Source organism: Drosophila erecta, unplaced genomic scaffold (assembly GCF_003286155.1).
Source record: "Drosophila erecta strain 14021-0224.00,06,07 unplaced genomic scaffold, DereRS2 tig00000279-arrow-arrow-pilon, whole genome shotgun sequence".
Lineage (NCBI taxonomy): Eukaryota > Metazoa > Arthropoda > Insecta > Diptera > Drosophilidae > Drosophila > Drosophila erecta.
Genome location: NW_020825216.1, coordinates 849758 through 874213, shown reverse-complemented (window position 1 = coordinate 874213; position 24456 = coordinate 849758). Strand labels below are relative to the sequence as shown.

The following is a 24456-nucleotide window of genomic DNA, read 5'->3' as shown; positions in this document are numbered from 1 at the left end:
GGTTTATTTTAATAAATGGAACATGTACACTTTGTTTTGAATACTTATTTGAAATTTAACGATACTTATCGATAGCTTTGGTATTTTGTTGTAAAGGGGCATGAACTACTTTAAAATTGCAAAACGAACTTCGATGGCCAGAGTTTTGTCCACTAGAAATAAAACTCAATGGACTTAATCCTGTTTTGTTTTGGAATTTTTCCGGTAAATTTCTTTTGATGAAAAGGAGGGAAAAATCGAAATGCCATGGGGATTGCAGTGGTCTGGCATCGCTGCCAGTGTGACCAGGTGGCCGGCGCTTTGGTATTCCGTGCGTGAAGAGCGGCTAACACACTGTTTTTTTTTAGTCTCAAAATTCTAACAAAATTATTGGTAAACTAGCAATATGCTCGTTTCGCCCCGCCCCCGATACGTGCACCGACATTAAAGCGCTGGAAATCAAGCTAATGGAGCTATATCGACACCGCTCAAAACGCATTCGCAGCCGCCGCTTCCATTGAACCGAAATACCCAGCCCAAAAAAAGAGAAAGAAAAAGAAAAGAAACGCGTGCGAGAGCGAGAGGGCTAGAGAGACCAGGGGGAGAAAAGCAGAATCGAGTGAATTTTGTAAAGGGTTTTCCCTTGGTTATTTCGTTTTTCCTGTGCTTTCCCCTCCCCTCCACCCCACCGCGTTGATACCGTCGCATTTGGCTTGATCGTGTTTTTCGTCGAGTTTTCCGTGGATTTCCGCAGTCGGCGCAGCAAAAATGGACGCGGACAGGGGCGGCGGGCAGGAGACGAAGGTGATATACCACATCGACGATGAGACGACGCCGTATCTGGTGAAGATCCCCATTCCATCCGCCCAGGTGACGCTGCGCGATTTCAAGCTGGTGCTGAACAAGCAGAACAACAACTACAAGTACTTCTTCAAGTCAATGGACGCCGATTTTGGTGTGGTCAAGGAGGAGATAGCCGACGACACCACCATACTGCCCTGCTTCAATGGCCGTGTGGTGTCCTGGCTGGTCTCCGCCGATGGTACCAATCAGTCCGATAACTGCTCCGAACTGCCCACCAGTGAGTGCGAACTGGGCATGGGCCTGACCAACAGGAAGCTTCAGCAGCAGCAGCAGCAGCATCAGCAGCAGCAGCAACAACAGCAGCAGCAGCATCAGCAGCAGGTCCAACAGCAGCAGCAGGTGCAGCCTGTACAGCTGGCGCAGCAGCAACAGCAGCAGGTGCTCCACCACCAGAAGATGATGGGCAATCCGTTGCTGCAGCCGCCACCGCTCACATATCAATCGGCATCCGTGCTCTCCAGCGATCTGGACTCGACCAGTCTCTTTGGCACCGAATCCGAGTTGACGCTGGACCGCGATATGACCGACTACAGCAGCGTACAGCGATTGCAGGTGCGCAAGAAGCCGCAGAGGCGCAAAAAACGGGCGCCCAGCATGTCGCGCACCTCCTCTTACAGCTCCATAACCGACTCGACCATGTCCCTAAATATCATCACTGTTTCCATTAACATGGAGGCCGTCAACTTTCTGGGCATATCCATTGTCGGCCAATCGAATCGCGGCGGCGACGGCGGCATCTACGTGGGCAGCATCATGAAGGGCGGCGCTGTGGCTCTCGATGGACGCATCGAGCCGGGCGACATGATCCTGCAGGTGAACGATGTGAACTTCGAGAACATGACCAACGACGAGGCCGTTCGGGTGCTGAGAGAAGTGGTCCAAAAGCCGGGGCCCATCAAGCTGGTGGTGGCCAAGTGCTGGGATCCCAATCCCAAGGGCTACTTCACCATTCCGCGCACGGAGCCGGTGCGACCCATCGATCCCGGTGCCTGGGTGGCGCACACCCAGGCCCTCACATCGCACGACAGTATTATTGCCGACATTGCGGAGCCGATCAAGGAGCGACTGGACCAGAACAACCTCGAGGAGATCGTTAAGGCGATGACGAAGCCGGACAGCGGCCTGGAGATCAGGGATCGCATGTGGCTAAAGATCACGATCCCCAACGCGTTCATCGGTGCCGATGCGGTCAATTGGGTGCTGGAGAATGTGGAGGATGTGCAGGACAGGCGGGAGGCGCGAAGGATCGTCTCAGCGATGCTGCGCAGCAATTACATCAAGCATACGGTCAACAAGCTGACCTTCTCGGAGCAGTGCTACTACGTGGTGAACGAGGAGCGCAATCCCAATCTGCTGGGCCGAGGACATCTGCATCCGCACCAGCTGCCGCACGGGCATGGCGGCCATGCGCTAAGCCATGCGGACACCGAGAGCATCACCAGCGACATCGGGCCGCTCCCGAACCCGCCCATCTACATGCCATACTCGGCCACGTACAATCCAAGTCACGGCTATCAGCCGATCCAGTACGGCATCGCCGAGCGACACATCTCGTCGGGATCGAGTAGCAGCGATGTGCTCACCAGCAAGGATATCTCGGCGTCGCAGAGCGACATCACCTCGGTGATTCATCAGGCCAACCAGCTGACCATCGCCGCCCACGGCTCCAACAAATCCTCCGGCTCCTCCAATCGCGGCGGTGGAGGCGGCGGCGGTGGCGGCAACAATACCAACGATCAGGACGTATCCGTATTTAATTACGTATTGTAGAAACCTTTCTTTTTGCAATCAAATTGTGTTTTTAATTAATTAAATTAAATATGTACGATTATTCTTTTTTATATACGAGTATACAAAGCAAGCAAACAGCAAACAACAATATAATAATTATAATTATAATAATAATAATACTTATGTATATGTATGGTACGTGTAAGTCATAGAAAAGAACGCTAAACACCCAGCCGCAACGAGTTAATGATCAGCGGTCTCGTGAGGAACAAGGAGCACCACAGGGATATCCGTGTCCGGCAGCAATCGGTTGTGGACCCGATCAGATCAGATCAACTGAGATATATGATATATATATATATATGTGTGCAGGAACGGACGGAACGGAGCAGCAGAGACGGCAGCACGACGCGCGAGGATGATTTTGAATAAAGTTCTAAGAATTTAGTAATCACAAAGTAAATAAATACAAATAAAATGAATAATCGATGGCTTTTCCATGTGCATGCGGTCGGGCTCTTATCTATGCCGTCGCTTTTAGCTGATTTTCCAGTGTAATGCAAATTGCCAGTTTTAATTTGTAATTTTTTTTGTAAAAGTTTGTTCATACATTTATATCTTATTATATATAATAAGAACTATAAACGAAGCTCTATTTATGGTTGATTTCATTTCTTAGCATAGACCAATAATATTTGGATCACAGACAAAGTGAAAAGCCTATAAAAACTGATTATCTCAAATTTTCTCCATAAAAAGTACAAGTTTAAACAAGATAATATTATTCTTCCCCCTAAGCCAAACAATACGCCGTCGAGAACAATCCTTGAAGATGTGTGCACTCGCAACGGCATCATTCCGGGTATGGGTGTGTACTTAATAAAGAAAAGAATAATGAAAACTATAAATAGAAAATCCATTTCGAGCAGCGAAGGCATTCAAATGAACCGCCCAGTTCTGCCACTTTGCAACACTAAGCCCGAAAATCGATAGACCCCTTATCGAACAACAAGCCAAATCAAATTATCGATTTCTTGCCAGAAAGTTCGCGTAGACTATACATTTTATTTTGCAAATAAACACAAATTCCCAGTATATTTAGATTGATTGAAGCCAAGAGAAAGATGGCAACGGATGTGGAGCCGGCGGCGAATACGGCGGACAAGTTTTCCGCCAACGCGGAGGAGCTGGAGAGCTACTATCTGATGCTGGAGTCCGGAAATATTCCGGAACTGCAGTGGCAATTCCCGGGACGCAGGGCTCCGTCGCCGGAGGCGGGTTCGGGCGGCAATAGCAAGGAACTCGAGCAGGCCACCGATGCCATTGAGCAGGAGTAAGATTGCTTGCATCCCAAGCTAAAGAGTTGAATTCATAACTTATGGCTTAACCTCCTGTATCTGCAGACCGCAAAAGGCCAACGACTTCGATTTTAGCGACGATGTGGCCCCCACCCAAATGCGCGTCCGCAGCCAGACGTCCACGCCCAAGTCGGCCAAAAAGAAGACGGCCAACTTCGCCGGCGTCCTGGAGACGCTCAAGAAGAAGAACGCGGAGAGCTCATAGCACCCGTCGAAATTCCAATGCTGATCTGGCCAAAGTAACCGGTTGCAGATCGTTCTCTATCGTCATGCGGATTCGTCTATAAGCATTAGTCGTTTTAGGCCATCGATAGTACGGTCCAGAAGCAACCCAGCTGTACGGCGCTCCAGAAAGTTTGGCTTCGAGTAGAAGATAGCAGCTAGTTACGATGCTTCAATTTTGCACTTCAAATTTAACACAACAGGCTTGTTAGGGCCAATTAATTGTTTCAGTAGGAATTGCATTTAATTGTAAGAAATCCATATGCAGACCAGTTTGTTCAGTAAATTGGGGCAGTCTTTATGGACCTTCAGAGAGTTTCTTTAAGAGTATAAGATAGTTGCCCACTAACTAGTTGGGACTTATATTTAACTTCTATTTAAGCAGTGGGATGTGTATCTGATCCTTAATTAGGACATAAGGAATTTATATTCTAAGTGATAATCAAGTCCTTATTTAATATCTTGCGACAATATTCTTGATGATATTGCCCAAAAACCGCCGTTTGAAGACTAGGCTATAAGGAAAGACCGGATAAGGATTGAAATCTGAGCCGGCATTAGATAATGACTAGATATAAGTGAAGCATAGGCAAATGAGGATAAGTAAACATCTGTACATATACGTAATAAGAACTGAATTTCACAAAAAGCTGTTAAAATCGTGTCTGAAAGTAAATGCAAACTGTTGAAATCAGCACGGATATTCCACTAAACAATTCTAAAATATCTACTCGCTGTCTTGTGCCCCTAATGAGCCACAAGTAGACTAGGAACCACGATGAGCAAAATAGGTTCTCCAAATGTACCTCTATCCCTTTCGTTTCTGTAGGTACCCCTTATATGCGCATATGAAGTTCTAGATAAGAATTCCCATGTGGAAATGTTAGAATAGATGCTTCAAACCAAGAGCTACGACTAATCCCAAATACACTTAACGAGTTAATAAAAGTTCGCATTTAAACACGTAAGAAAATTGATTTATTTCGGAAATATCCTTTCTCGTTAACATCAATAATAAGTTATTGTGCCTGCGGGTGTGTGGTTGTGCATATACCGGCTTGTATAGTGGCTTGTATAGCTTGTAAATATATAATTCGTTTCTGTTTCGAAGTATTGTAGGTTAAAATGGCATTTGATCAACATTAATTGACATACCTTAGGACTATATGTGCACATGTTTCTTGTAGATTTAACTTAATAGAACCGCCGAACAGACCGGATCCTTTCGATCGTCCGTCCAGCCGCCGCATATCGTGTAAATTACCGTGTGTTGCCGTCTCGTTTAAGCCCTTAACTTTAACTAGTTTAATTATTATTTACACGTTATATTTAGTTTAGTGTTTTTGCGTGGGCATTACAAGAAAAGAGTTGAAGCTCAAGCTTAACAATATTTAACAAAGTGGTCTAAAATGTATAACACAAAGTAGGTTGAGAATTTCTTTATACATATACATATATACACATATATATATATATCTATATATATATATATGAATATATATAAAGTCTGGACATCCGCTTAGTCAAGAGGGGGCGCAATGACAAGGAAGTGGGTGGCCTGTGGTAAGCACAACAATAAAACTAAGATCTGGCGAGAATCCAAAAAGGCTTGCGAAGGCGTGAGTGTTCTGGATTTGGTGTGGGGGCATTGTGATTCTTCCGAAAGCGCTTTAAGCCAAGGATTGCGTCAAGTGGTTTGGGGCTTTCTTGCGTTGTTTTAAAAACGTACAGTTTAAATGCTAACAGCTTAAAAGAACTTATGCCTAGGTATGTGTATATCATTCTGTGGTTGCTTGCGCAACCATCGTCTCCAGTCACTCGGCATCCGCCGGCTGATTCGGCGGCAACTGGTGGCCATCGCTCGGATGCGCCACCTTGGTGGCCACCTCCCTTGTGATGATGTCCACTATGGTGGCGAAACTGGGCCGCGAACGCGGCGTCGCGTGCCAGCACAGCTGCATTAGGTCGTAAATAAAGTCTGGACAACTGGCCGGTCGATTTAATCTGCAAGCAAACGAAGGTTTTGTTTTTACTCTAAAATGCTTGTGAATTCTTGGGAAACTAATCTAGCTTCCCACAGCTGTCAAATTTGGTTTAATCTTTGCCAAGGTTATCGCATGTGAATAAGTTCGGCTGAACTTGGTGATAACCTAAAGCGCTTGTCTCAAGATTACTCACCGTTCGCCGCTTTGGAGGCGGTTGAGGAAGTCCTCCTGCGATGTCTGCATGGGCACCAGGTTGGGATCCTCGCCGCGGGAGAACATTTCAAATAGCGTCACGCCATAGCTCCAAACGTCCGAGTACGATGAGAATCTGCAGGTGGAGATGGCCTCCGGAGAGTACCTGTTTGGGGAAGCGAAGATATTTAGTCGCGGATACTGCCTATATCAAGATATTAGTCCTTACCATTTAATGGGAATTTCCCGCTTGCTTTTCGCGTAGTAATAACCATCCGAATTGGCGAACTGCGCCAGGCCGAAGTCTGAGATTTTGACGCAATCGCCATCGCCGTTGTGATCCACCAAAATGTTGCGGGCGGCCAGGTCCCGGTGGATCAGACCCATGCCGGACAAGTATTTCATGCCCTGCGGCGAGAAGCATTTGCATTTGCATTTAGTATTAGACCAAACTTGTTTTCCTTTTGCCCGTCCAAAGTGGTCAGTTTTATGACTTCCCATTGGGAAGCCATGGCCAAATATAATAATAATAATAATCGTAATTCAATTCCAAATCTATTTGTGTTCGAACTTTAACAAAATTATTTTTTGCCATTTTTTGCAAATTTTGATGATGTTACCCCTTATCGAAAATGCAAAAATTGACCCAATGATTAATTTCCCAAAATCCTTCAAAAAGTTATAGGAGTGATAATAAGCTGCTCAAAACAGTAATTCTTTCATCTTTATGGTCATTTTTAGCCAAGTTATGATTAAAATGCCCATCAAAAATATCAGCATTTTTGCCAAAAATCCGTTTTTTCAAATTTCGGTCATAAAATAATCTGCTTTTGAGCCACAACTTCAAAAATAATTGTCAAAATATGGAATGTTATACCTCGTTGAGCTCGTAATTAAATTTCCAATCGAACTGCGTTCAAAAATAGAAACGCAAATTTTTTGCCAATTTTTGCAAATTTTGATGATGTTACCCCTTACAAAAAATGCGAAAATTGGCCGAAAAATGAATTTTCCAAAACCCGTCAAAAAGTGATAGGGGTCGTTAGCATTGGTAATTAGCTGCTCAAAACAGTTATTCTTTTTTCTTTACGATCATTTTTAGCCAAGTTATGATTAAAATGCCCATCAAAAATATCAGCATTTTTGCCAAAATCCATTTTTTTGAATTTGGGTCATAAAATAATCTGCTTTTGAGCCACAACTTCAAAAATAATTGTCAAAATATGGAATGTTATACCTCGTTGAGCTCGTAATTAAATTTCCAATCGAACTGCGTTCAAAAATGGAAACGCTAATTTTTTGCAATTTTTTGCAAGTTTTGATGATGTTACCCCTTACAAAAAATGAGAAAATTGACCGAAAAATTATTTTTCCAAAATCTATCAAAAAGTGATAGGGGTCGTTAGCATTGGTAATTAGCTGCTCAAAACAGTTATTCTTTTTTCTTTACGATCATTTTTAGCCAAGTTATGATTAAAATGCCCATCAAAAATATCAGCATTTTTGCCAAAAACCGTATTTTTGAATTTGGGTCATAAAATAATCGGTTTTTTGGCCACCACTTCAAAAATAATCGTTTGAATATGGAATGCCATACCTCGTTGAGTTCGTAATTAAATTTCCAATCAAACTGCGTTCAAAAATGGACACGCTAATTTTTTGAAATTTTTTGCAAATTTTGAAGGGGTACCCCTTATCGAAAATGCGAAAACTGGCACAAAAATGAAATTCCCCAAATCTGTCGAAAAGTGATAGGGATAATTAGTATGAATAATAAGCTGCACAAAACAGTCATTTTTGTAGCTTTGTGATAATTTTTAGTCAAGTTATGATGAAAAGACACACAGTAAATAACTAGTTTTTTTGCAAAAGTAGATCTTCTCATTTCCGGCAGAAAGTTGTCGTTTTTTTCATAAAAATAGAATGAGTGGTCCAAATATGAATTGCCATATCTCGTTCAACTCGTTATAAAATATATTGGCTTTCTAAAAAAGAGTCATTTCCTCAGCTGCGTGTCCATATTTGGTAAAGTTATGATGCAAAACCCTCGAAATATATGTATTTTCGCATTTGATTTTCCCTTGTTCCGAAAACTTGTTCAGTTCCAAAGCTTAAGCCATAAATGTTCGCAGTCCACTCACGTTTGCAATGTCCAAGGCGAAGCCGATGAGGCGTGGATTATTGAGATTGGGCGCCGTGAAGCGTAGGTAGATGTCGAAGGAACCGGATTGCAGGTACTCCATGATGATGCAGTGTGACTTCTCCGCCCAGTACTTAAACTTGACTATGTTGGGGTGACTGAGGGTGCGCATGATGCCGATCTCGCGATGGAAGTCGGTCGACACTTGCATGGCGTTCAGCATCTTGACGGCCACCTGCTCCCGCGGCTGATCCTTGTCGTTGAACTCCAGATGACCCTTGTACACAGTGCCATAGTGACCCCGGCCGATCATGTTCTCCATGTTGTAGATCACTCGGCACTCGCTGGTCAGCGTTATTACCGTCAACATTTTTGAGCTCGGCATGGGAAGAAGGGATATGTCGCTTCTATCTACCACTTCCTCGTCCCCAGTTCCATCTGAAAATGAAAGCGTAGCCACAATTGAAATGCTTGCCAATCTCTTGAGGCTTTCGCCCGTTGAACTTACTCGTTGCGATCTCGGGTGGCGGCATATAATTGGGCAGTATTTCCGATTTGATCGTATTCAGGCGGGAGAATATGTCGTGGTGACTGAACCGCTTAGTCTCGTCATCGGACCACCCATCCATTATTGTCTCAAAGATCAGCGCAGGACACAGGTCCTGATCGAGCATCTTGAGTATGTTGCCATCGAGATTTTTCTGCCTGATTAGCTGCTCCTGACCCAGGCTGCTCAGATCTTCCTTGCAGCGCGAAAAGATCTCGTATATAGTGGTGGCGAACGCCCACAGCTGGGCAAACTGATCCGTCTTGGCCGCCTGCAAATTGCGATAATACTTAACAGGTATCCACGGCGAGCTGCAAGTAGAAAGAATCCAATATAAATACCTTTATTAGCTCATGCGAATTGATGATTTTGCCATTTCAGCATTCAACTTAAATACTTTTACAAGGTAAGACGAACAAGATGCGAGGGGGTTACTCACTCGGATTCTCGGAAGGGACGCGGATAGCCGGGATCGCTGATTTTGGCATCTAGCACGTATGAATTTGGATCGTATTTGGTCACGTACAGATTGCTGCATCGTATGTAGTTGTGGATGATCTTGTTGTCCTCCAAATAGTGTATGCCGCGCACCAATCCGTGCATCAGGTCCAGAAGACAATGCAGCGTGACATTGGGCGTCGAATGCAGGAATTTGTTAAGCGGGCCGTAGCGCGAATACTCCATGACCATCGTGTACGGATCGGCGAGCGTTAGGCCGTACAGCTTGAGGAACTGCGGCGATTGGATGAGGCTCCAGGTCTGCGCCAGACTAAAGAACTCCATGAAATTGCCGTCGCTCTTCAGCATCTTCATTGTCACAGAGACATCCTTTACTGGACTCTGTTGGATCCAATCGCCGCGCATTGTAAACATCATGCCATCGTCGCTAAGCGAAATTGAATCTGCGAAAGGCGAGCGATTAGAAACTCAGAACGAACCAGGACAATGGATAGTATGCCCCACCTGGATACCACTGCAGATCCGTCCTGGGATTGAAGATCTGCGGATTGCGGCGCTGCAGCTCCGCCTCGCTGAGTTGCAGGTCAGTCTTTTTGGCCTTGAGGTTCTTTGGCAGCAGCAGGAGCAGCAGCGGCGGCTTATCGTACTTGGAGGCGGGTATGCGATAGCGATCGGGACTGTCCGCTTGGATGATGTGCGCCACTTCGTGCAGCGAGCTCAGTACGTGCTCCCCGTTGTTGTAGCTCAGCTTCCACTGCGAGTCCTTGCGCACGATCCTAAACGTCTCTGTTTTGCAACGCTCCTGATCGGTTTTCTTGGCCATGCTGGAAAAGAAAGGGTTACGGTTCAGATACACCCATTATACTGTTGCCATTTTCACATGGCAATGGCTTCGCTACATTATAGCCTCGTAGCAAATAGCACCCAGTATTTATGCAGCACCGCATACAGCACAATTTGGAAGCGTGATAAGAGCCGAGGAAGTAACTGATAATGTGGGCGTGTGTACTCACATTTTGGTATTGATATCGATGTAGTATATGTTGTATTCCCGGTCACACTCGCGTACAATGTAGCTGCCGCACTTGTCCCCGTTCTCGTGCAGCTTCATCAGCGAGTAGGCACCGCCGATCGGTCCATGGCAGTGGAGGGAGCTCAGCTCCTCCAGGGAGGGCGTGCGGTAGGTGTGGCACAGGTCCTGCATCCATTTGCTGGACAATCTGAAAGGGGAAACGGATGGGAGGTATGAGTTACGGGTGCTTTAACTTGGCATTATTACTATTATTTGCTATTGGGAAAGTGATTCGCAGCTCGGAATCAGTTCATTGCTACGTCATTTCTTCGATTACGTATGAGTCTAAGAATGGATTGATTATGTGCAATCAACTTTATTGAGAATTATTTATAAAGGACGGCACATGGAGCAAGTGCTGGCTTTTCAATTTCCATAGCATGCATTTTTTAAACTTGATTAGTGCGTAATTATTAAATTAAGTCAACTTTTCTGAGCTGGAAGAGATTCCAAGCATTAACATCGAATCATTTCATAAAACTTAACATTTAGCTTAGCTTAGGACTCAAATTTGCTTCATGAAACAAAGACTGATTTGTGATTAGATTAGAAACGTAAAACGATTTGAATTTAACAAAAACCAAAGGGTCATTTAAACCGAAATGGGTAAGCATTTCAAGCACTGTCTTTAATCGTGTTATCAAATGCCTTGTTTACGATAGACTCAACTGTAATGGGTTTTTAAATATAAATATTTATTGTTTGCTTCCGTATTATTTTATGAAATGCATTCGTGGAATCGAGTGCGGTTTTTATAAATCAATGGATGTTTAACATCAGTAGAGTGATTAGAATAACAACATTGGCGACTAATTGTTACTTTCTGGGGAAAACACTACTCAACTCGAAACCGACGCTTTTGGACTCACCTGATGTAGATGCCCAGGTAGGAGATGAAGGACTTCATCTCCTTCTCCGTCCGAAACTGCATCTCGTAGCCCTTGGGCAGACCCACGATTTCCAGCCTCACAGAGGTGTCGTTGATTTTGGAGATCATGAAAATTCCCTCCACGGCTCCAACCAGGATCCACTGCACAGGAAAGGAGATTGTCAGTTGGCTGCTAGTAAAGCTACATAAGTATGAACATTTCAACAAGCTTGAAAGACCCATATCAGTGGGTCATATCAGTGAACATGTTTTAAAAAAAAATATTGTTGGTTTTGGTGGGAAAACCAGAAGATTTATACATTTCAAACGGAAGCTTAGCTGAATTGTACCTCATTTATGTGCTTCATGGTCACAATTACCTTGAGTGTGGCTTCGGAGGTGACCCTGGCCACCTTGAGTCCCGGCTCCAGCGAGTCGTGTGGAAAGACCCGCACATAGACATCGATTGCACCGCTGGCGGATCGTCGTTTGGACTTCTTGCCGCTGCCGCCGAGTGCAACGGAATGGCTGTTGGTGGTGAGCGTGGACAGAGTGTTGGTGGAACCGGAGCTGGCCAGCGACGACGTGGAGTGGGCTAGACTGGTGCCGATGGGTCCGCTACCGCGGGCCACCTCCTCGTTGGGCAGATACTGAACGTTACAAGTGAACTGTTCGGTCATATAGGTGGGCGCCAGGTGGGAGACCTGGTGCACGTAGTGCCACTTCAGGCGCTCCACACTCGGCGAATTGGCCTTCAGATTGCGGAACACCTCGCGTATCTTGGAGCCCACAAAGAAGCTGTGGGCGCGCCACAAGCTCGGTGGCAAATACAGTTTGTAAAGCTTCTCAATGGAGCGTATCGCCTGTTGATTCTCCGTCTGTTCCTGATCGTCGATCAGCATGTCCATCACTGCCAGACCCGTTGACTTGTCCTTGTGCTCCGGATAGCGAATCTCCGGGATTTGCTCGGTGCGCATGTCGTAGCGCATCTGGCGGTAGAGGAACTTGTGGCTCCGTCCGTCGATCAGCTCCAGCTGGCTGTCCAATTCGGGCACTCGGAACCGCATCCGGAAGCAGTAGACCAGCTGGCAGCTGAGTCGTTCGCCGGGCAGGCACCACGTCAGATCCAAACGCACCAGCGGCGATGAACGGCGCGATGTGGAGTGCTCCCTTATCCCGTAGAGTAGCTGGGCAATTGGGGCAATGCCCAACTGGCGGCACATGGTATTGCAGATCTCCTCGCACAGCATGTTGGGATGGAAGCGCTCAAACTCGCCGGTGGTGAAGTTGAACACACGGATTGTGTCATCGTTGGTGTGGATGCTCTGTGAGGAGGTGCCGCTGCGCAGGGAGGAGTTTGTCATGCTGGCGCTGTCCGCCAGCGAAGTGCGTCCGCTGCTGCTGTCGTCCATTCTATCCTCTCCCCCGTTGGGCAGGGCCATGAGTGGATTGTCGGTGAGTGATGCCTCTGGGCCGGGTGCTTTCTGCTCCTCCTGCAATCCCAGTTTTTGGCTGGAGCAGTTTCCTCTTGCGGCCGAACTGGAACTAGATCATGGGAGCTCTTCTAGGAATTTGCCGCCCACTGTCTTCTTCTTGTTGCCCAATGATCACCGTGCCTATTTTGAGTTGCACTCGGGTACTGCTACTTTTCGGAATACTGCGAATGCTCCCGGAATCGGCGATTCTCTTACCCTTAAGAAGAGTTCCAACGCAGTTGCAAGGATGCTCCGAACTCCAGCGGGAGTTCCATGGATGCCGCTGGCGGAGAACCACCCAGACCGCTTCTTCTCCGTAGCCGGCGCCGATCGCCTATCCAGCAATCGCCGTCGACGTGCCAACTCGCCGCGGAAGAACTACTTCGCCACTGGGGCGATCCGTCAGCAAAGTAACGAAAATCGGAAATCACAGTGCAGAGGTCCGAAATTAGACACCCGAAACGCCAACAAGATCCCTCAGTTTGGGGGTTGGGTGGTGGCAGGGCCACTGGACTAGCTGTGTGCCACCGCCGACGAAGTAGTCGCACCTTGTTTACAGTCGCCTTCGATCTTAAAGTGGGCCTGTAGCCAAAACGAAGATGCAATTGCGAAGCTATACAATACAAGCCACGAATAGCTGTGAAATTTATCGGACAATTTACACCTCCCGATATCGATTGCCCGATGGCCGAGCCACTTCGTAGTTATGTCATCGAACCCTGGTGATGCTATCGAACCCTGTGAAACAATAGTTGGCAACGCGGTGGCCTAGTTCTTTTTCGACAGTTCGAAACATATTGATACATTGATAACGACTAAATTCTTTTTAATTTAAATTCCTTAGAATTAAATTCTTTCAAAATATTGTTGACGGCATAAAAATATTCGCTTTTAATAGATGAAACAAAGCTTCAAAATGGTATACCGTTTTTGCTATACATTCGCATGTTGCTTTTGCTTTTGCTTTTGTAAACTTAGTTTTTGGTTCAAAAATAACAAAAATAGGATACCAAAAAAAAGCTATTACTTGCAATACAATGGTGGAAAATGTTATATTTTATTCATATATATATGTGAAAGCAGTGCGAACAGTGCATTATTCCAGGCATTTCTAGCATCGATTAGTTTTTCTATCGAATACACATCGATTTTCGACTCCACTGGTCACAGCTGTCACTGCCGTTTATATAACCTCAAACCTTAAAATATATTTAATTCCGGACCCCGGTTGATTTGCAGATTGTTCACTGAAATTCACAAGATGTCCGATTTTGACGTTTCCGGCAACGACAAGGAGCTGCAGGAGTTCCTCATGATCGAGAAAGAGAAGGCGCAGGTCAACGCGCAGGTGAGTTCCATACAAATTTCAGTTGCCACCGATCGGTTCGTAATCATAACAATATGACCCCCGCCACTTGTAATCCCCGCCAGATACATGAGTTCAACGAGATCTGCTGGGAGAAGTGCATCGGGAAGCCGAGCACCAAGCTGGACCACGCCACCGAGACGTGCCTGAGCAACTGCGTCGACCGCTTCATCGACACATCGCTGCTTATCACCCAGCGATTCGCTCAGATGCTCCAAAAACGCGGCGGCGGCGACCTGTAGAGGTGTCCACATCCCCGACACCGGGATCTGGATATCTGATTCCGAGGGGCTTCCGCCACTACTGTCCTACTGTTAAAGCTATTTCTAAACAAAAAATTATCATGTAAGCACTTTTTTTTCCGCGCTGCGTTTCGCCGCTGCCATCTGAAGAATGTGACCCGCCCGAAATCCGTAATTCAGTCTCCGAAACAAACTTAAATCCTGTACGACAACTCAATCGTTTGGACGGCCTGACGCTAGCGTACCAAAAATAAATACATCTTTCGTTTTGTATGTTTAAAATGCATTGTGCTGTAATCATTTCTGACCCGCTCCTTTTGTAATGATGAAATATTGCAAAAACTGGCTAAATGTTATGTAGAATGTGAATTTGCCTCAAAGATAAACTTATTTAGGTTTACTGCAGTTATTCCCAACAATTAAAATTGGACCACATTATTTTTAGGAAACTACATATATTAAATAAGTAGTTGAGTCTAAACTAAAGTGGGTTTATTTTTAATGACTTTAAATAATTAATTAGTTGCCATCTAGAAGACAGAAAAAGGGCTTAAAATTCAATACTTAAATTAAATTCTTATTTGCTTGTTTAACTTATAACTGCAATTAAATATCGATAGATATAGTGCTGCCATTCGATAAATACATATCGATAAGTATACAACTGGCATGGCTATTTACGCGACCTTTACCGCACAAATATAGTTGCCATTTTCTAAATAAAATGTTTCTATTATTGTTAAAACTTTGCTTTTGAATCCTGAAGTGCAGACAACAATATTTGCAGAGCTATTCCCGCGCTCGTTTCGAACTTTTGCCCAGGACTTCTAATTGGGCTGCACACGCTGCGCGCCTCTGGCCACACTGTTCCCAACTAGAACTAGTGTTCCCGTGAGCAGAGCAGAAACCCGTAATATAAATTCTCCAACGTGCTGCCGCTACTTATTTATATTAAACATAAAATGCCCGAAGGCTGTGCCAAACGCATGTCCTTTTTGTCAGTGAGTGTGTACGTGTGCGTGTGTAGCATGAAATACAGTCGGTGTCGGTGAAGTGCAGATGAAAAACCGAAAAACGTGAAAAGGATCAAGTGAAGAAACACGAAAATTTACCTTGATTTGCCTGCAGGACTAAAAAAGGGACATTAAACTTATTTAACGTTGAACCTTTTAGTTTTTTTTGTCTCTCCTATCTGTGTGTGTGTGTGGTGGTTGTCCTCCTGCTTGCACTTGTATGCGTGTGTGCAGGGGATGTTGTTGTAAATACAGATGATGATATAAAGAAAGTACAGGAAAAGTCAAATAATTGCCGAAAGGGCACGTGTGTGTGTGTGTGTGAGCGTAACGGTACAGCAGCCAGCTGATTTTTTTTCGGTGTGAAAACACTGCAGTTGCAATAGGTGTGTATGTGTTTTTGTGTGTGGAGCATACATAATTCACAGCATCCATTTTTTTATACGCTTGAGGGGGGAAATTTGCAATAACGGGGATTCGGTTCAATGTGTGGTACTGGTATTAATAAGTTTACGATGCTCTCTCGCTCTTTCTCGCTCTCACTTTCGCTCTTCCACATGCTCTCCCTCGCCGTCGCTCTGTCTCTCTTCCGCCTTTGTGCATACATTATGTGTGTATTATTTTATTGTAGTATCTGAGTTTGTGGTTTTTTTTTGTATTTTGTTTCGTTTTGGCTAGTCTATAAATAACACGCACACCACAACGGTCGAATAATTATGCTGCGACTGAATAATTAATGACCACCTCTATCTGCGACCCAGTTTTCCGCCCGCTCCCCCGTTCGATTTTCTCCGATTTTCCTCCAGTTTTTGACATGCTCGCCACTCCGGTCCACCGAAAACAACTACAATTACAACCACGGGCGACATGTCAAGGTCAAAAATCCGCCAGGCGAACGTCAATCCGTAACGGTTAATATCTCGCTGCAAGCGTGTGTCTCAAATGCGCGTGTGTGTGTGTGGCATAGAGTGTTTATTGCATATGCTCTCCTTTCTGCTGCATACTTTTCTGGGTTCCCGCCTGCAGCAGGTGAATGCGTTTGTATGCGCGCGTGTCCGCAGAAGTGCTTATGTGTGCTACAGTGAACGCGCTGTACAAGGGAAACTGCTTCATGCACTTACCATTTAGCTAAATGGCAATAATCATCATTTAGAAGAGTGGGCAAGGTAGCGCATATATGATATGCACCTAATTTTGATATTAATTCGATAATTCCCCGACTTAGCCAATTGACTCAATTGTATTGCATATGAAACACATAAATTACACACTCGTCACCTTTCGCCAGGCCAGCGTTCACTGTACCACGCGCACACACGCACACACGCACACTAAACAGGACTCGCGGACCATAAAAATAGGCAATACAATTGTACACATACGAGCGTGTGCGATAGTATGCATATCAATTATACGACGTGTGTGCGCCTGAAAAAGAAAAAAATATATAAGAAAAAGTACTTCAAGCGGCCGAAAGACATTAAAAATAGGAAGCAAATGACGCACATAAATTAAACGTATAGAAATCCAACTCACTCACTAAATCAAACAGAGCGTAGGTACACCGCGAGAAAAGGGGCGTCAATTTAAAACAAACCTTGACATTTAGCTACTTGGAATACAAGTGCAGCGAATTAAAGGCGTTCTTTTGGTACAGAACAAAAGGCTTGTATTATATTATTCAGTTGGATATATGTATTATATGATTATCAACTCGAAGTATACATTTCACTTCGCTACCCTCGCGTTCTTGTGTGTAGGCCAACTGTGTACGACTGTGGGCAGGATAATAATAATAATAACCATAATAACCGGTACGTAATTCCCAAAGGTGATTGAACCCACAGCCATCGTAGCCCCACTGTGGCTGTTGCTGTTACTATTATTATTATTCTTATTATTACGCTCGTTGTTGTTGCTGTCTTTGTCGATGCGCGTTTCCTAGTTTCCAGTCGTTAGTTGAGCTTTTCCGCCTGCCCCGTTGCCACTTCCTACCCCGCCCTCCGCCGTTTCGTCTAGTTGTTGACCCGCCTGGTTGTTCAATGGTTTTTTAAGTAATTCGCGTCACTGACGTGCACAACATTAATCAAAGTGCCTGTTCCCGATGGCTTTCCCTCTAATAGAGACCCAGTAACCCGAGGATCCCGACTTGTCTGTCAAAATAATGGACTCCCGGCAGTTAGGATTGCCGGCCCGGACACTTCCTTGATATTTATGGCAATTTATTTCGTAATTTTCAACAGTCAGTCATTGCCGTCGAAGGAAATTGCATAGTTACATATACTTAAACTGATTTGACCTTTGAAAACGCTTGTTTTCACTTGTTTTCAATTAGACAAAGTATTCAATACGCCAAGGCTCTATATAATTGAAAAGTTTGTTTCTTCGCTCATCGCCCACATTATAATTATTTTGATTTGGTTTCCTGTTAATTTTCAATGTCGGGACTGCCCTAACTGAATCTGAATTGTGTGCTTGGCTTATTTGTTTTATCTGTAAACAAATTGGCCAGAGTTTGATGAAATCGCTTGTAGAGCAGTATTTGTTTTGTTTAGGAATAATGTAAATATAGTGTTCATATGTAAGCATATATTCAGCATAGAACAGCAAAGGCAAAATAATAACTTGGAGTTCTCAGTTCATATCCATATTTCATATACAATTGTTTCATAAGTACAATTTAGCTGAATTTATGCCACTTCCAAATGAGACAGAATTTCCCAGTGGCTCGCTCAGATATTGACCAAAAACTGCACAAGAGGCTGCAGTTGTCCTGCGGAAAGGAGTAGGGAGGCATTCAAGCAGTCAAACAGATAGATACTCGTACACATATCGCACATCTGCTATATGGCATGGTATCCGGTGTATATGTGCTGGCACTAATTGTTGGTCCGTCGAGCGGCGCTCGAGAATCGCTCGGGATTCTCAATCGGAACGAGAAAGCGTGGCCAACGGAGGGGGGGGGGGGAGGGGCGGGCGATTGAGGGCCAAAAGCAGAGCACCGTTATTGCCTCAGTTGGACGTGTGTCTGTGTGCGGTGCGGGTGTGCGAAATTTCGGGCTTTCGACCTGGCCAATGTAACAAGTTAACAGGGCAAACGCACTGAAAAGACTGAACTTTGACCATTCAACTCTACAGTCACTGTAGTTGCTTCTCTTGTTTAGATGTGCTTCTTTTTTTCATTTTTTTTGGTTTGCTGTGAGTGAAACTAGATCAACTGCATGGCAGAAATAAAAAACATTTAGCTGAAATAGCAGAAAAGCAAAAAGCAGCCAGCCACTCACACAGACTGGCGAAAATATGTGAATAAAATCAGCTCGACAATGGCGATCGCGAAACAAACGGCCAGACGAGAATTTCGACATCGCCGCGACGCTATTCAATTTTTCTTATTTCCCAAATATGAGTGTCTGAAAAAAAACCCGCAACAGTGGTCGCTCGATAACGAAAATCTGGGTGTTATAATATTTTTGGACGTTCTTATTACGCCTTAAATTGTAATTTATTTAGAAAATTGCGCATTTATTTGATTCATGACAATTTTAGATGCGAAATGCGCCACAGCGAGTTACCACTGTACCCATTTCGTTGCAATCGGAAGCGCATTCAACTGCGCCCGTGTGTGTCTGCAATTTTCGTAATTTTTTTATGATTATACAACAAAATGGGTTCTGACGAACAAAATCGAATGGAGCATTGTTTCTCAAACCTTCTTCTCTTGTTTTCTTCGACTTTCAGATGGTGAATGCAATATAGAATCAAATCAAGTGACCGAAAAGTAAGAAAAGTAAACGATCTGAGTTTTTTTTGTGTTGGTGTTGTGTTGTGACGCAGAAAGTACGACATTTCGATGATAGTCGCATTGCAATATAAAGTGCAATATAAATGCTACAGAACCGAAAGTGAACGAGGAGCCATTGAAATGTGAAATTCGCTAAGAAATCGAGAGAAACGCACACGTCAATGTAACCACAAAGCTGCCCAAGAAAACGAAAAATACATTAAAACAAACAAAAAAAAAAACACTAACAAACTGAAAGCGCAAAATTAAAAAAATTTTTAAAAAGAAACAAACAAATCTCCAACTTCGTTCGAAAGCCAAAGAATAACAATATTTGTACATATAACACAGCAAAATAGTACTAGCTACACACGGATAGTATATGTATATATCAAATATATATGTATATGTGCCCGCAGAACTAAAGGAGGAGGACTAAAGGAAAAGCCAAAGCGACTTCCCCGCACATTTCCACTCGAAAGCGACTCCAGTAAATTCTCAAAATTGCGACCCACGCTTTTCCCAGTTCGGCGGCATTGAACCACACTCAAAGCTGCTGCACCACCGCCATTTCCGCTGCCATTTCCACCAGCACCACCATAAATAGTAGCAGAAACACCGCTCACAGAATGCCAGTGAAAAAGCAAGGTAAGCGAAAAATTGCACTTTTATTCGATCCGCATTTTCCTCTCCCCCGACTCACTTCCTCCCCGTTTTTTGTTCTATATATCTATCTTTGGCATTACGTGGAAATCCATTCAATTGACTGCCTTATGAATGGCGGACAGAGAAAACTTGCTGGCAATTTTAGAAGTAGTTTAAACTCTAAAACTTTGCACAAGCCTCTGTTCGCTTAACTTTAAAACAGCTGAATAGTGCTTTCAAGCATTACCAAATAATAAAATCACATTTTACGTAATTATATGCATAACAAATTTAAAAATAAAATAGCCTAAATTAGCCTCGCACAAAGTTAAACAATAGTAAAAGAGCTTATGCAAAACTGCATTGATTTGCTGGGAAAGTTTTAAATACCATATAGTAGATGGGAAGCACGGGAAAGTTGGCGTTAGTTTTTCAATTGTAATTTTAGTAGATCATTTAACTTTCTCTGGGTGCGCAAAGTTGTTGCAAAACTGCAAAGCTCTTTCTAATTACTCTTGATGGCACTTTTGGCCATACAAACAATGCGCCCCACTGCTTTGGTAGCACTAAAAAATAACTAAAAAAACTGAATTAATGCAGACAAAGAATTTTATTTGATTATGTCACATACAAATCATATTTGGCCAACTGAAATGGGCAACAAAAAGACGAAATGAAACGAAATGGGGGAAAGCCGCAGGGGAAATGCTGGGAAATGGGCAATTGGGCGGGGGAAAAGCGCTGCCAGCAGCCTCGCAAATCGTCAGTGAAGGTCAACGTCGCCGTTTGACGCGTGCTGGGGACATTAAACTGTATGTGTGTGTTTGGGACCATAATGCCACTTGATTATAATAATAAATTATGTGTTTAATTTTTTGGCAAACGCAGCCCGAATGTCAACCAGCGGCAGGATGGTGTTTGACCCCTGACCTCTCCGAAAGGGGACATCAAACTATGCGCAACAAAACGTTCCACAGCTTGCAATTTTTCACTATACTTGTAGTTCTGTTAAAAACTCTTCAGCTATGCTGAGAAAATGTTAGAAAATTAGCATGCGGCTTGGAACTTGGAGCTCCAAATTGAATGAGTTATTCAGATGAAATCTTATTCCAATTTAAGCAATTAGCAATTGGAATTTGTATTGTATTTCAAATAAAAGCAACATCCAAAGAGTATTCAGTTGTATAAATGCCATTTTTAGGCACCCAACTTACACAGCAGAGACGAATATTTGCAGAAACATAAAAGGGGAATAACTGGGGCCCGACAAGAGGAGAAAAATGTTTGAAAGGCGTCAATCTTTATTGATTTCTCGGCGGTAGCAGCCCCGAACTATGGCATTATAGAGCTCAAAAGTCGGGCCAGTTGAGTGCGGCACTTGGGCAAGAAGAGTGGTCTCTTGGCTGGTCCTTGGAATGGACTCTGATACGGATTCGGAGCGGGAGAAGAGCAGCGATCCCAACGAGGGGCTGCTCAGTAGCGATGACAAGACGTTCCACGACGATGATGAGCCGGCGGAGGACTCCTCGCCGGCGGACGATGAGGACGAGGAGCCCGAAGAGGAGTGCCTGCTGCCGCAGAAGAAGGCGCAGTTACAATCAGCAGACCAGACACCTTTGGTCGTCTTGGTTCAGTCATCGGCGGAAGCCGTAGAAGTGCCCGAAGAAATCGATGATACCAATCGGGTGGCAGTAGCCAGCAAAGATAGCGATATGGCAAGGGAATCGCAACCGGAAAGGGCACACCAAATGGAGACCCTTACCGAAACCGATCCCGAACCCCTGAAGTGTCCAACCTCCCTGCGCGATAGTGTCCGCGAGTCCGTTGAATGCTTCTACTCCGCCCAGGATCTGCTGGAGTACGGACACATGCTGTCCTCCACTTCGATGGTTCGAACGCCGGATGTGGAGTCTGGGTATTTCGAGAAGTCCGAGAGCGACGCCTCGCGCGATGAGTGGGAGGGTCCTTCGTCCTCTTCCTCGGGCGCCGCCCGTTGTCGCCTCTTTTCCGGCATTTCAGGACTCTCCGTCTCTTCATCGAGTCGACACAGTGCCGAGGGCTTGCGCATGGAACTGAGCAGATTTCGCACCATGATCGAGACTCTCGAGCGGGAAAGTCTTGAGAAATCGCAGTCGGAAGTGCAGTTGAAGGCCAAAAGCAAGCCGAAGCCAAAGCCCAAGCAAAGATCCCATATTCAGGACACGGCTGGGGAAAGTGGTTCGGATCCGGGCTCCGAGAGGGGCTTCTGGTCAACGATCTTCGGACAAGCGGGTCTGGAGATCAGTCAGGATGAGGAGGAGCGGATTGCGGATATACAAAGTAGGCCCTAAACTCCATAAATTATATCAGATCAGTGGGGAAATGGAGTGAATGCCTTGGGGTTTTGGGACGAATTCGTATAAAGCCATAAAATGTAAACGAGACTGTGAACATGTGTATTAACCATATTATTTTCTGTATTTTTCAGAAGCTCATCGGGCTCTCGAGCTGCTCGAGGACTACCACGCGAGACTTTCTGAGCCGCAGGATCGGGCGTTGCGCATTGCAATCGAACGCGTTATACGCATATTTAAATCTCGCTTGTTTCAAGCGCTGTTAGGTGAGTAATCGATAACGCATCGATAAAATCGATGAAAATGTCATACAACTTTGATACAAATAGCTCGTAAGTTTACCTTCAAAAATATCGAAATAATTAAGCACTAGGTGGGATGCATTCATGTGAAATCCGTTGTGCAATTTCATATGGGCCACTGTGCTAGATAAGTTTCACCAAGTTAGATATGAGAAAGACCCTTAACCAAGCTCATCATCGTGTATTGATTCTGCAACTTTAAACTCAAACAAAGTTGCCAACTGTGTGCCAAGATTGTTAGAAAGTAGTTGATGAGCCAGAAAGATCCTTGAAAAGTAGTTCTTATCTATGCAGTTGCCTATCGCCTATCGATTTTGCAGTCTGCTCCTTCTCGCTGCAAATTATTTTCACTTGACAAGCAGTGCACACAAACAGCAACAAAGGGAATTGCACCAACAGCGACAGCAAAACGATAATATTGCATAGGATTTAGGTCAAACAGCCCAAGCAGCGCAGCAATGGAAACAGCAGGCGTCCAATAGTAATGCGGCTAATTCAGCTTTTTTTTTTACCGACTCTGGTTACCCAAAAGGGTCGATAGTAGGCTTGATTAGCTCTCCAGGTGCAACATGGAGTGCATTTGGGCTACTGGCGCAGAAACCACTGATTTTCATTTCCAACTTGTTGGTTTCCCCCATAATCTACACATATGTAGTCTGAAGCTTAAGAAGCCTAAGATCTAGCAATACCTTTTATCATGATAGCTAGATGCTTCTTATTAGGAAAAGTAAGTTTGCCAGCTATTGTTTTCGAATCATTCTACATTCAGGCACTTTTTTGAAGCAGTTCATATATTGGCACTTATCTGCCCAACATTTGACAGCTTGTTTTTCTCACTTGACAGTTTTGTCTGGATTAGCTCTTAGCTACTTTTGGATTTTCGGCAGCACTGATTGCTGTACATTTTTTTGTTCTCGCCCATCTCTTTTTAGTAACGTATCCGCCTCTCATCTCACCCTGTCCATATGTCCATCCATTTCGAGACGGGCGGTTGGTCTGCAGTTGTCTGCTTTGCGGGGCTTGCCTGTTGTATAATTTGCAAAAGTTCTGCTCTACCGCCGCGCTCCATCTCTTTCTAGTCCCCTGTGGCCCTCTCGCTCTATGGCCCCGTCCCTTTCTATTGGACCCCTGGGTGCAAATTGTGTTGCCCGCTGTCAGTGGCAGTTGCATAATCCTTTTCGTTTCGTTTCGCTTGAGTCCGCTCCCTCTTTCGACTCTTCCTATTCTTCTGGCTCTTCTTCAACGTATCCCGCTGGTGCTTCCTCTTCTCCCGTTACCGTTACAGTTTCAGTGGCTGCGCTTGGCGTGTCAGAAATGTTAAACGGCTAACAAGCACACACAAACTCAAATGCAAACAAGCCAAACACGTGACACGTTAGAAAACAGGAGCTTTTGTATGGCCAAACAGGAGGGTGGACCTTAATTCAAACACTAGCATGGTCACACTTCGACAAAGCATGATCAGTCACGTCGCTCTGCGCCTTCGCGAACAAAGTTCAACAAAATCAAACCGAAGGTTAAACCATATTTAAAGAAACGCAGTTCACAGCCTTGAAATCAAGCAACAGTTCAGGTCCACCCCAGGGAATTTCAGCTGTGTATGTATGTGTGTGCGTGCGAAATAATTAACAAGGTATTAGCCGCATCCCAACACACGAAACGTGTGAGTGTTGGTGTGTTTGGGGTATAATATTAAACTTGAGGTTAGGTTCCAGCCTCTATCTGTCTCGTTCCCACGGCCAGTCTGTCTCTTTCCCGCCTTTGTTGAACTGATTTGCATTGAATCTGTTATGCTGCTATCACACTGAAAACATTTGAATTGCCTTTGAAAGCATTGCCAAAAATTGGGATAACACTGCGGATGAGTAATACCCTTAGACAA

The 24456-nt window shown here is 44.6% G+C and overlaps 5 protein-coding genes across 13 annotated transcripts in view; 4 read left to right on the top strand and 1 right to left on the bottom strand.

The window, feature by feature from the left end:
* Positions 1-257: 257 nt before the first annotated feature.
* Positions 258-2945, top strand: LOC6551427 (segment polarity protein dishevelled). The gene has a single exon (XM_001977098.3). It carries the CDS (start codon positions 748-750, stop codon positions 2611-2613), a length of 1866 nt encoding a protein of 621 aa, XP_001977134.2. The 5' UTR covers positions 258-747; the 3' UTR covers positions 2614-2945.
* Positions 2946-3580: 635 nt separating this feature from the next.
* On the top strand, positions 3581-4550 carry LOC6551608. The gene is made up of 2 exons (XM_001977097.3): positions 3581-3907; positions 3978-4550. The coding sequence occupies exons 1-2, from the start codon at positions 3699-3701 to the stop codon at positions 4135-4137; spliced, it is 369 nt and encodes a 122-aa protein (XP_001977133.1). The 5' UTR covers positions 3581-3698; the 3' UTR covers positions 4138-4550.
* Positions 4551-5109: 559 nt separating this feature from the next.
* LOC6551607 (tyrosine-protein kinase hopscotch) lies at positions 5110-13604 on the bottom strand. The gene is made up of 10 exons (XM_001977096.3): positions 11798-13604; positions 11419-11579; positions 10491-10697; positions 9982-10301; positions 9458-9920; positions 8980-9329; positions 8473-8909; positions 6561-6739; positions 6333-6497; positions 5110-6158 (listed from the first exon to the last, which is right to left on the bottom strand). The coding sequence occupies exons 1-10, from the start codon at positions 12857-12859 to the stop codon at positions 5969-5971; spliced, it is 3534 nt and encodes a 1177-aa protein (XP_001977132.1). The 5' UTR covers positions 12860-13604; the 3' UTR covers positions 5110-5968.
* Positions 13605-14006: 402 nt separating this feature from the next.
* Positions 14007-14664, top strand: LOC6551605 (mitochondrial import inner membrane translocase subunit Tim8). The gene is made up of 2 exons (XM_001977094.3): positions 14007-14240; positions 14324-14664. Exons 1-2 carry the CDS (start codon positions 14154-14156, stop codon positions 14498-14500), a joined length of 264 nt encoding a protein of 87 aa, XP_001977130.1. The 5' UTR covers positions 14007-14153; the 3' UTR covers positions 14501-14664.
* Positions 14665-15329: 665 nt separating this feature from the next.
* The window catches only part of LOC6551603 (disks large 1 tumor suppressor protein), a 37344-nt gene continuing 28217 nt past the window's right edge, over positions 15330-24456 (top strand). For 3 of the 9 annotated variants that reach the window (XM_026982958.1, XM_026982956.1, XM_026982953.1), the window contains exons 1-4: positions 15330-15509; positions 19252-19291; positions 19714-19942; positions 22407-22538. In XM_026982958.1, the coding sequence (XP_026838759.1) occupies positions 19924-19942; positions 22407-22538 (151 nt within the window). In that variant the 5' untranslated portion in view covers positions 15330-15509; positions 19252-19291; positions 19714-19923. Of the gene's footprint in view, positions 15510-19251; positions 19943-21317; positions 22259-22406; positions 22539-24456 lie in introns of those variants that run through there. The other 6 variants (XM_015155413.2, XM_015155400.2, XM_015155404.2 and 3 more) reach the window with 4 other exon arrangements.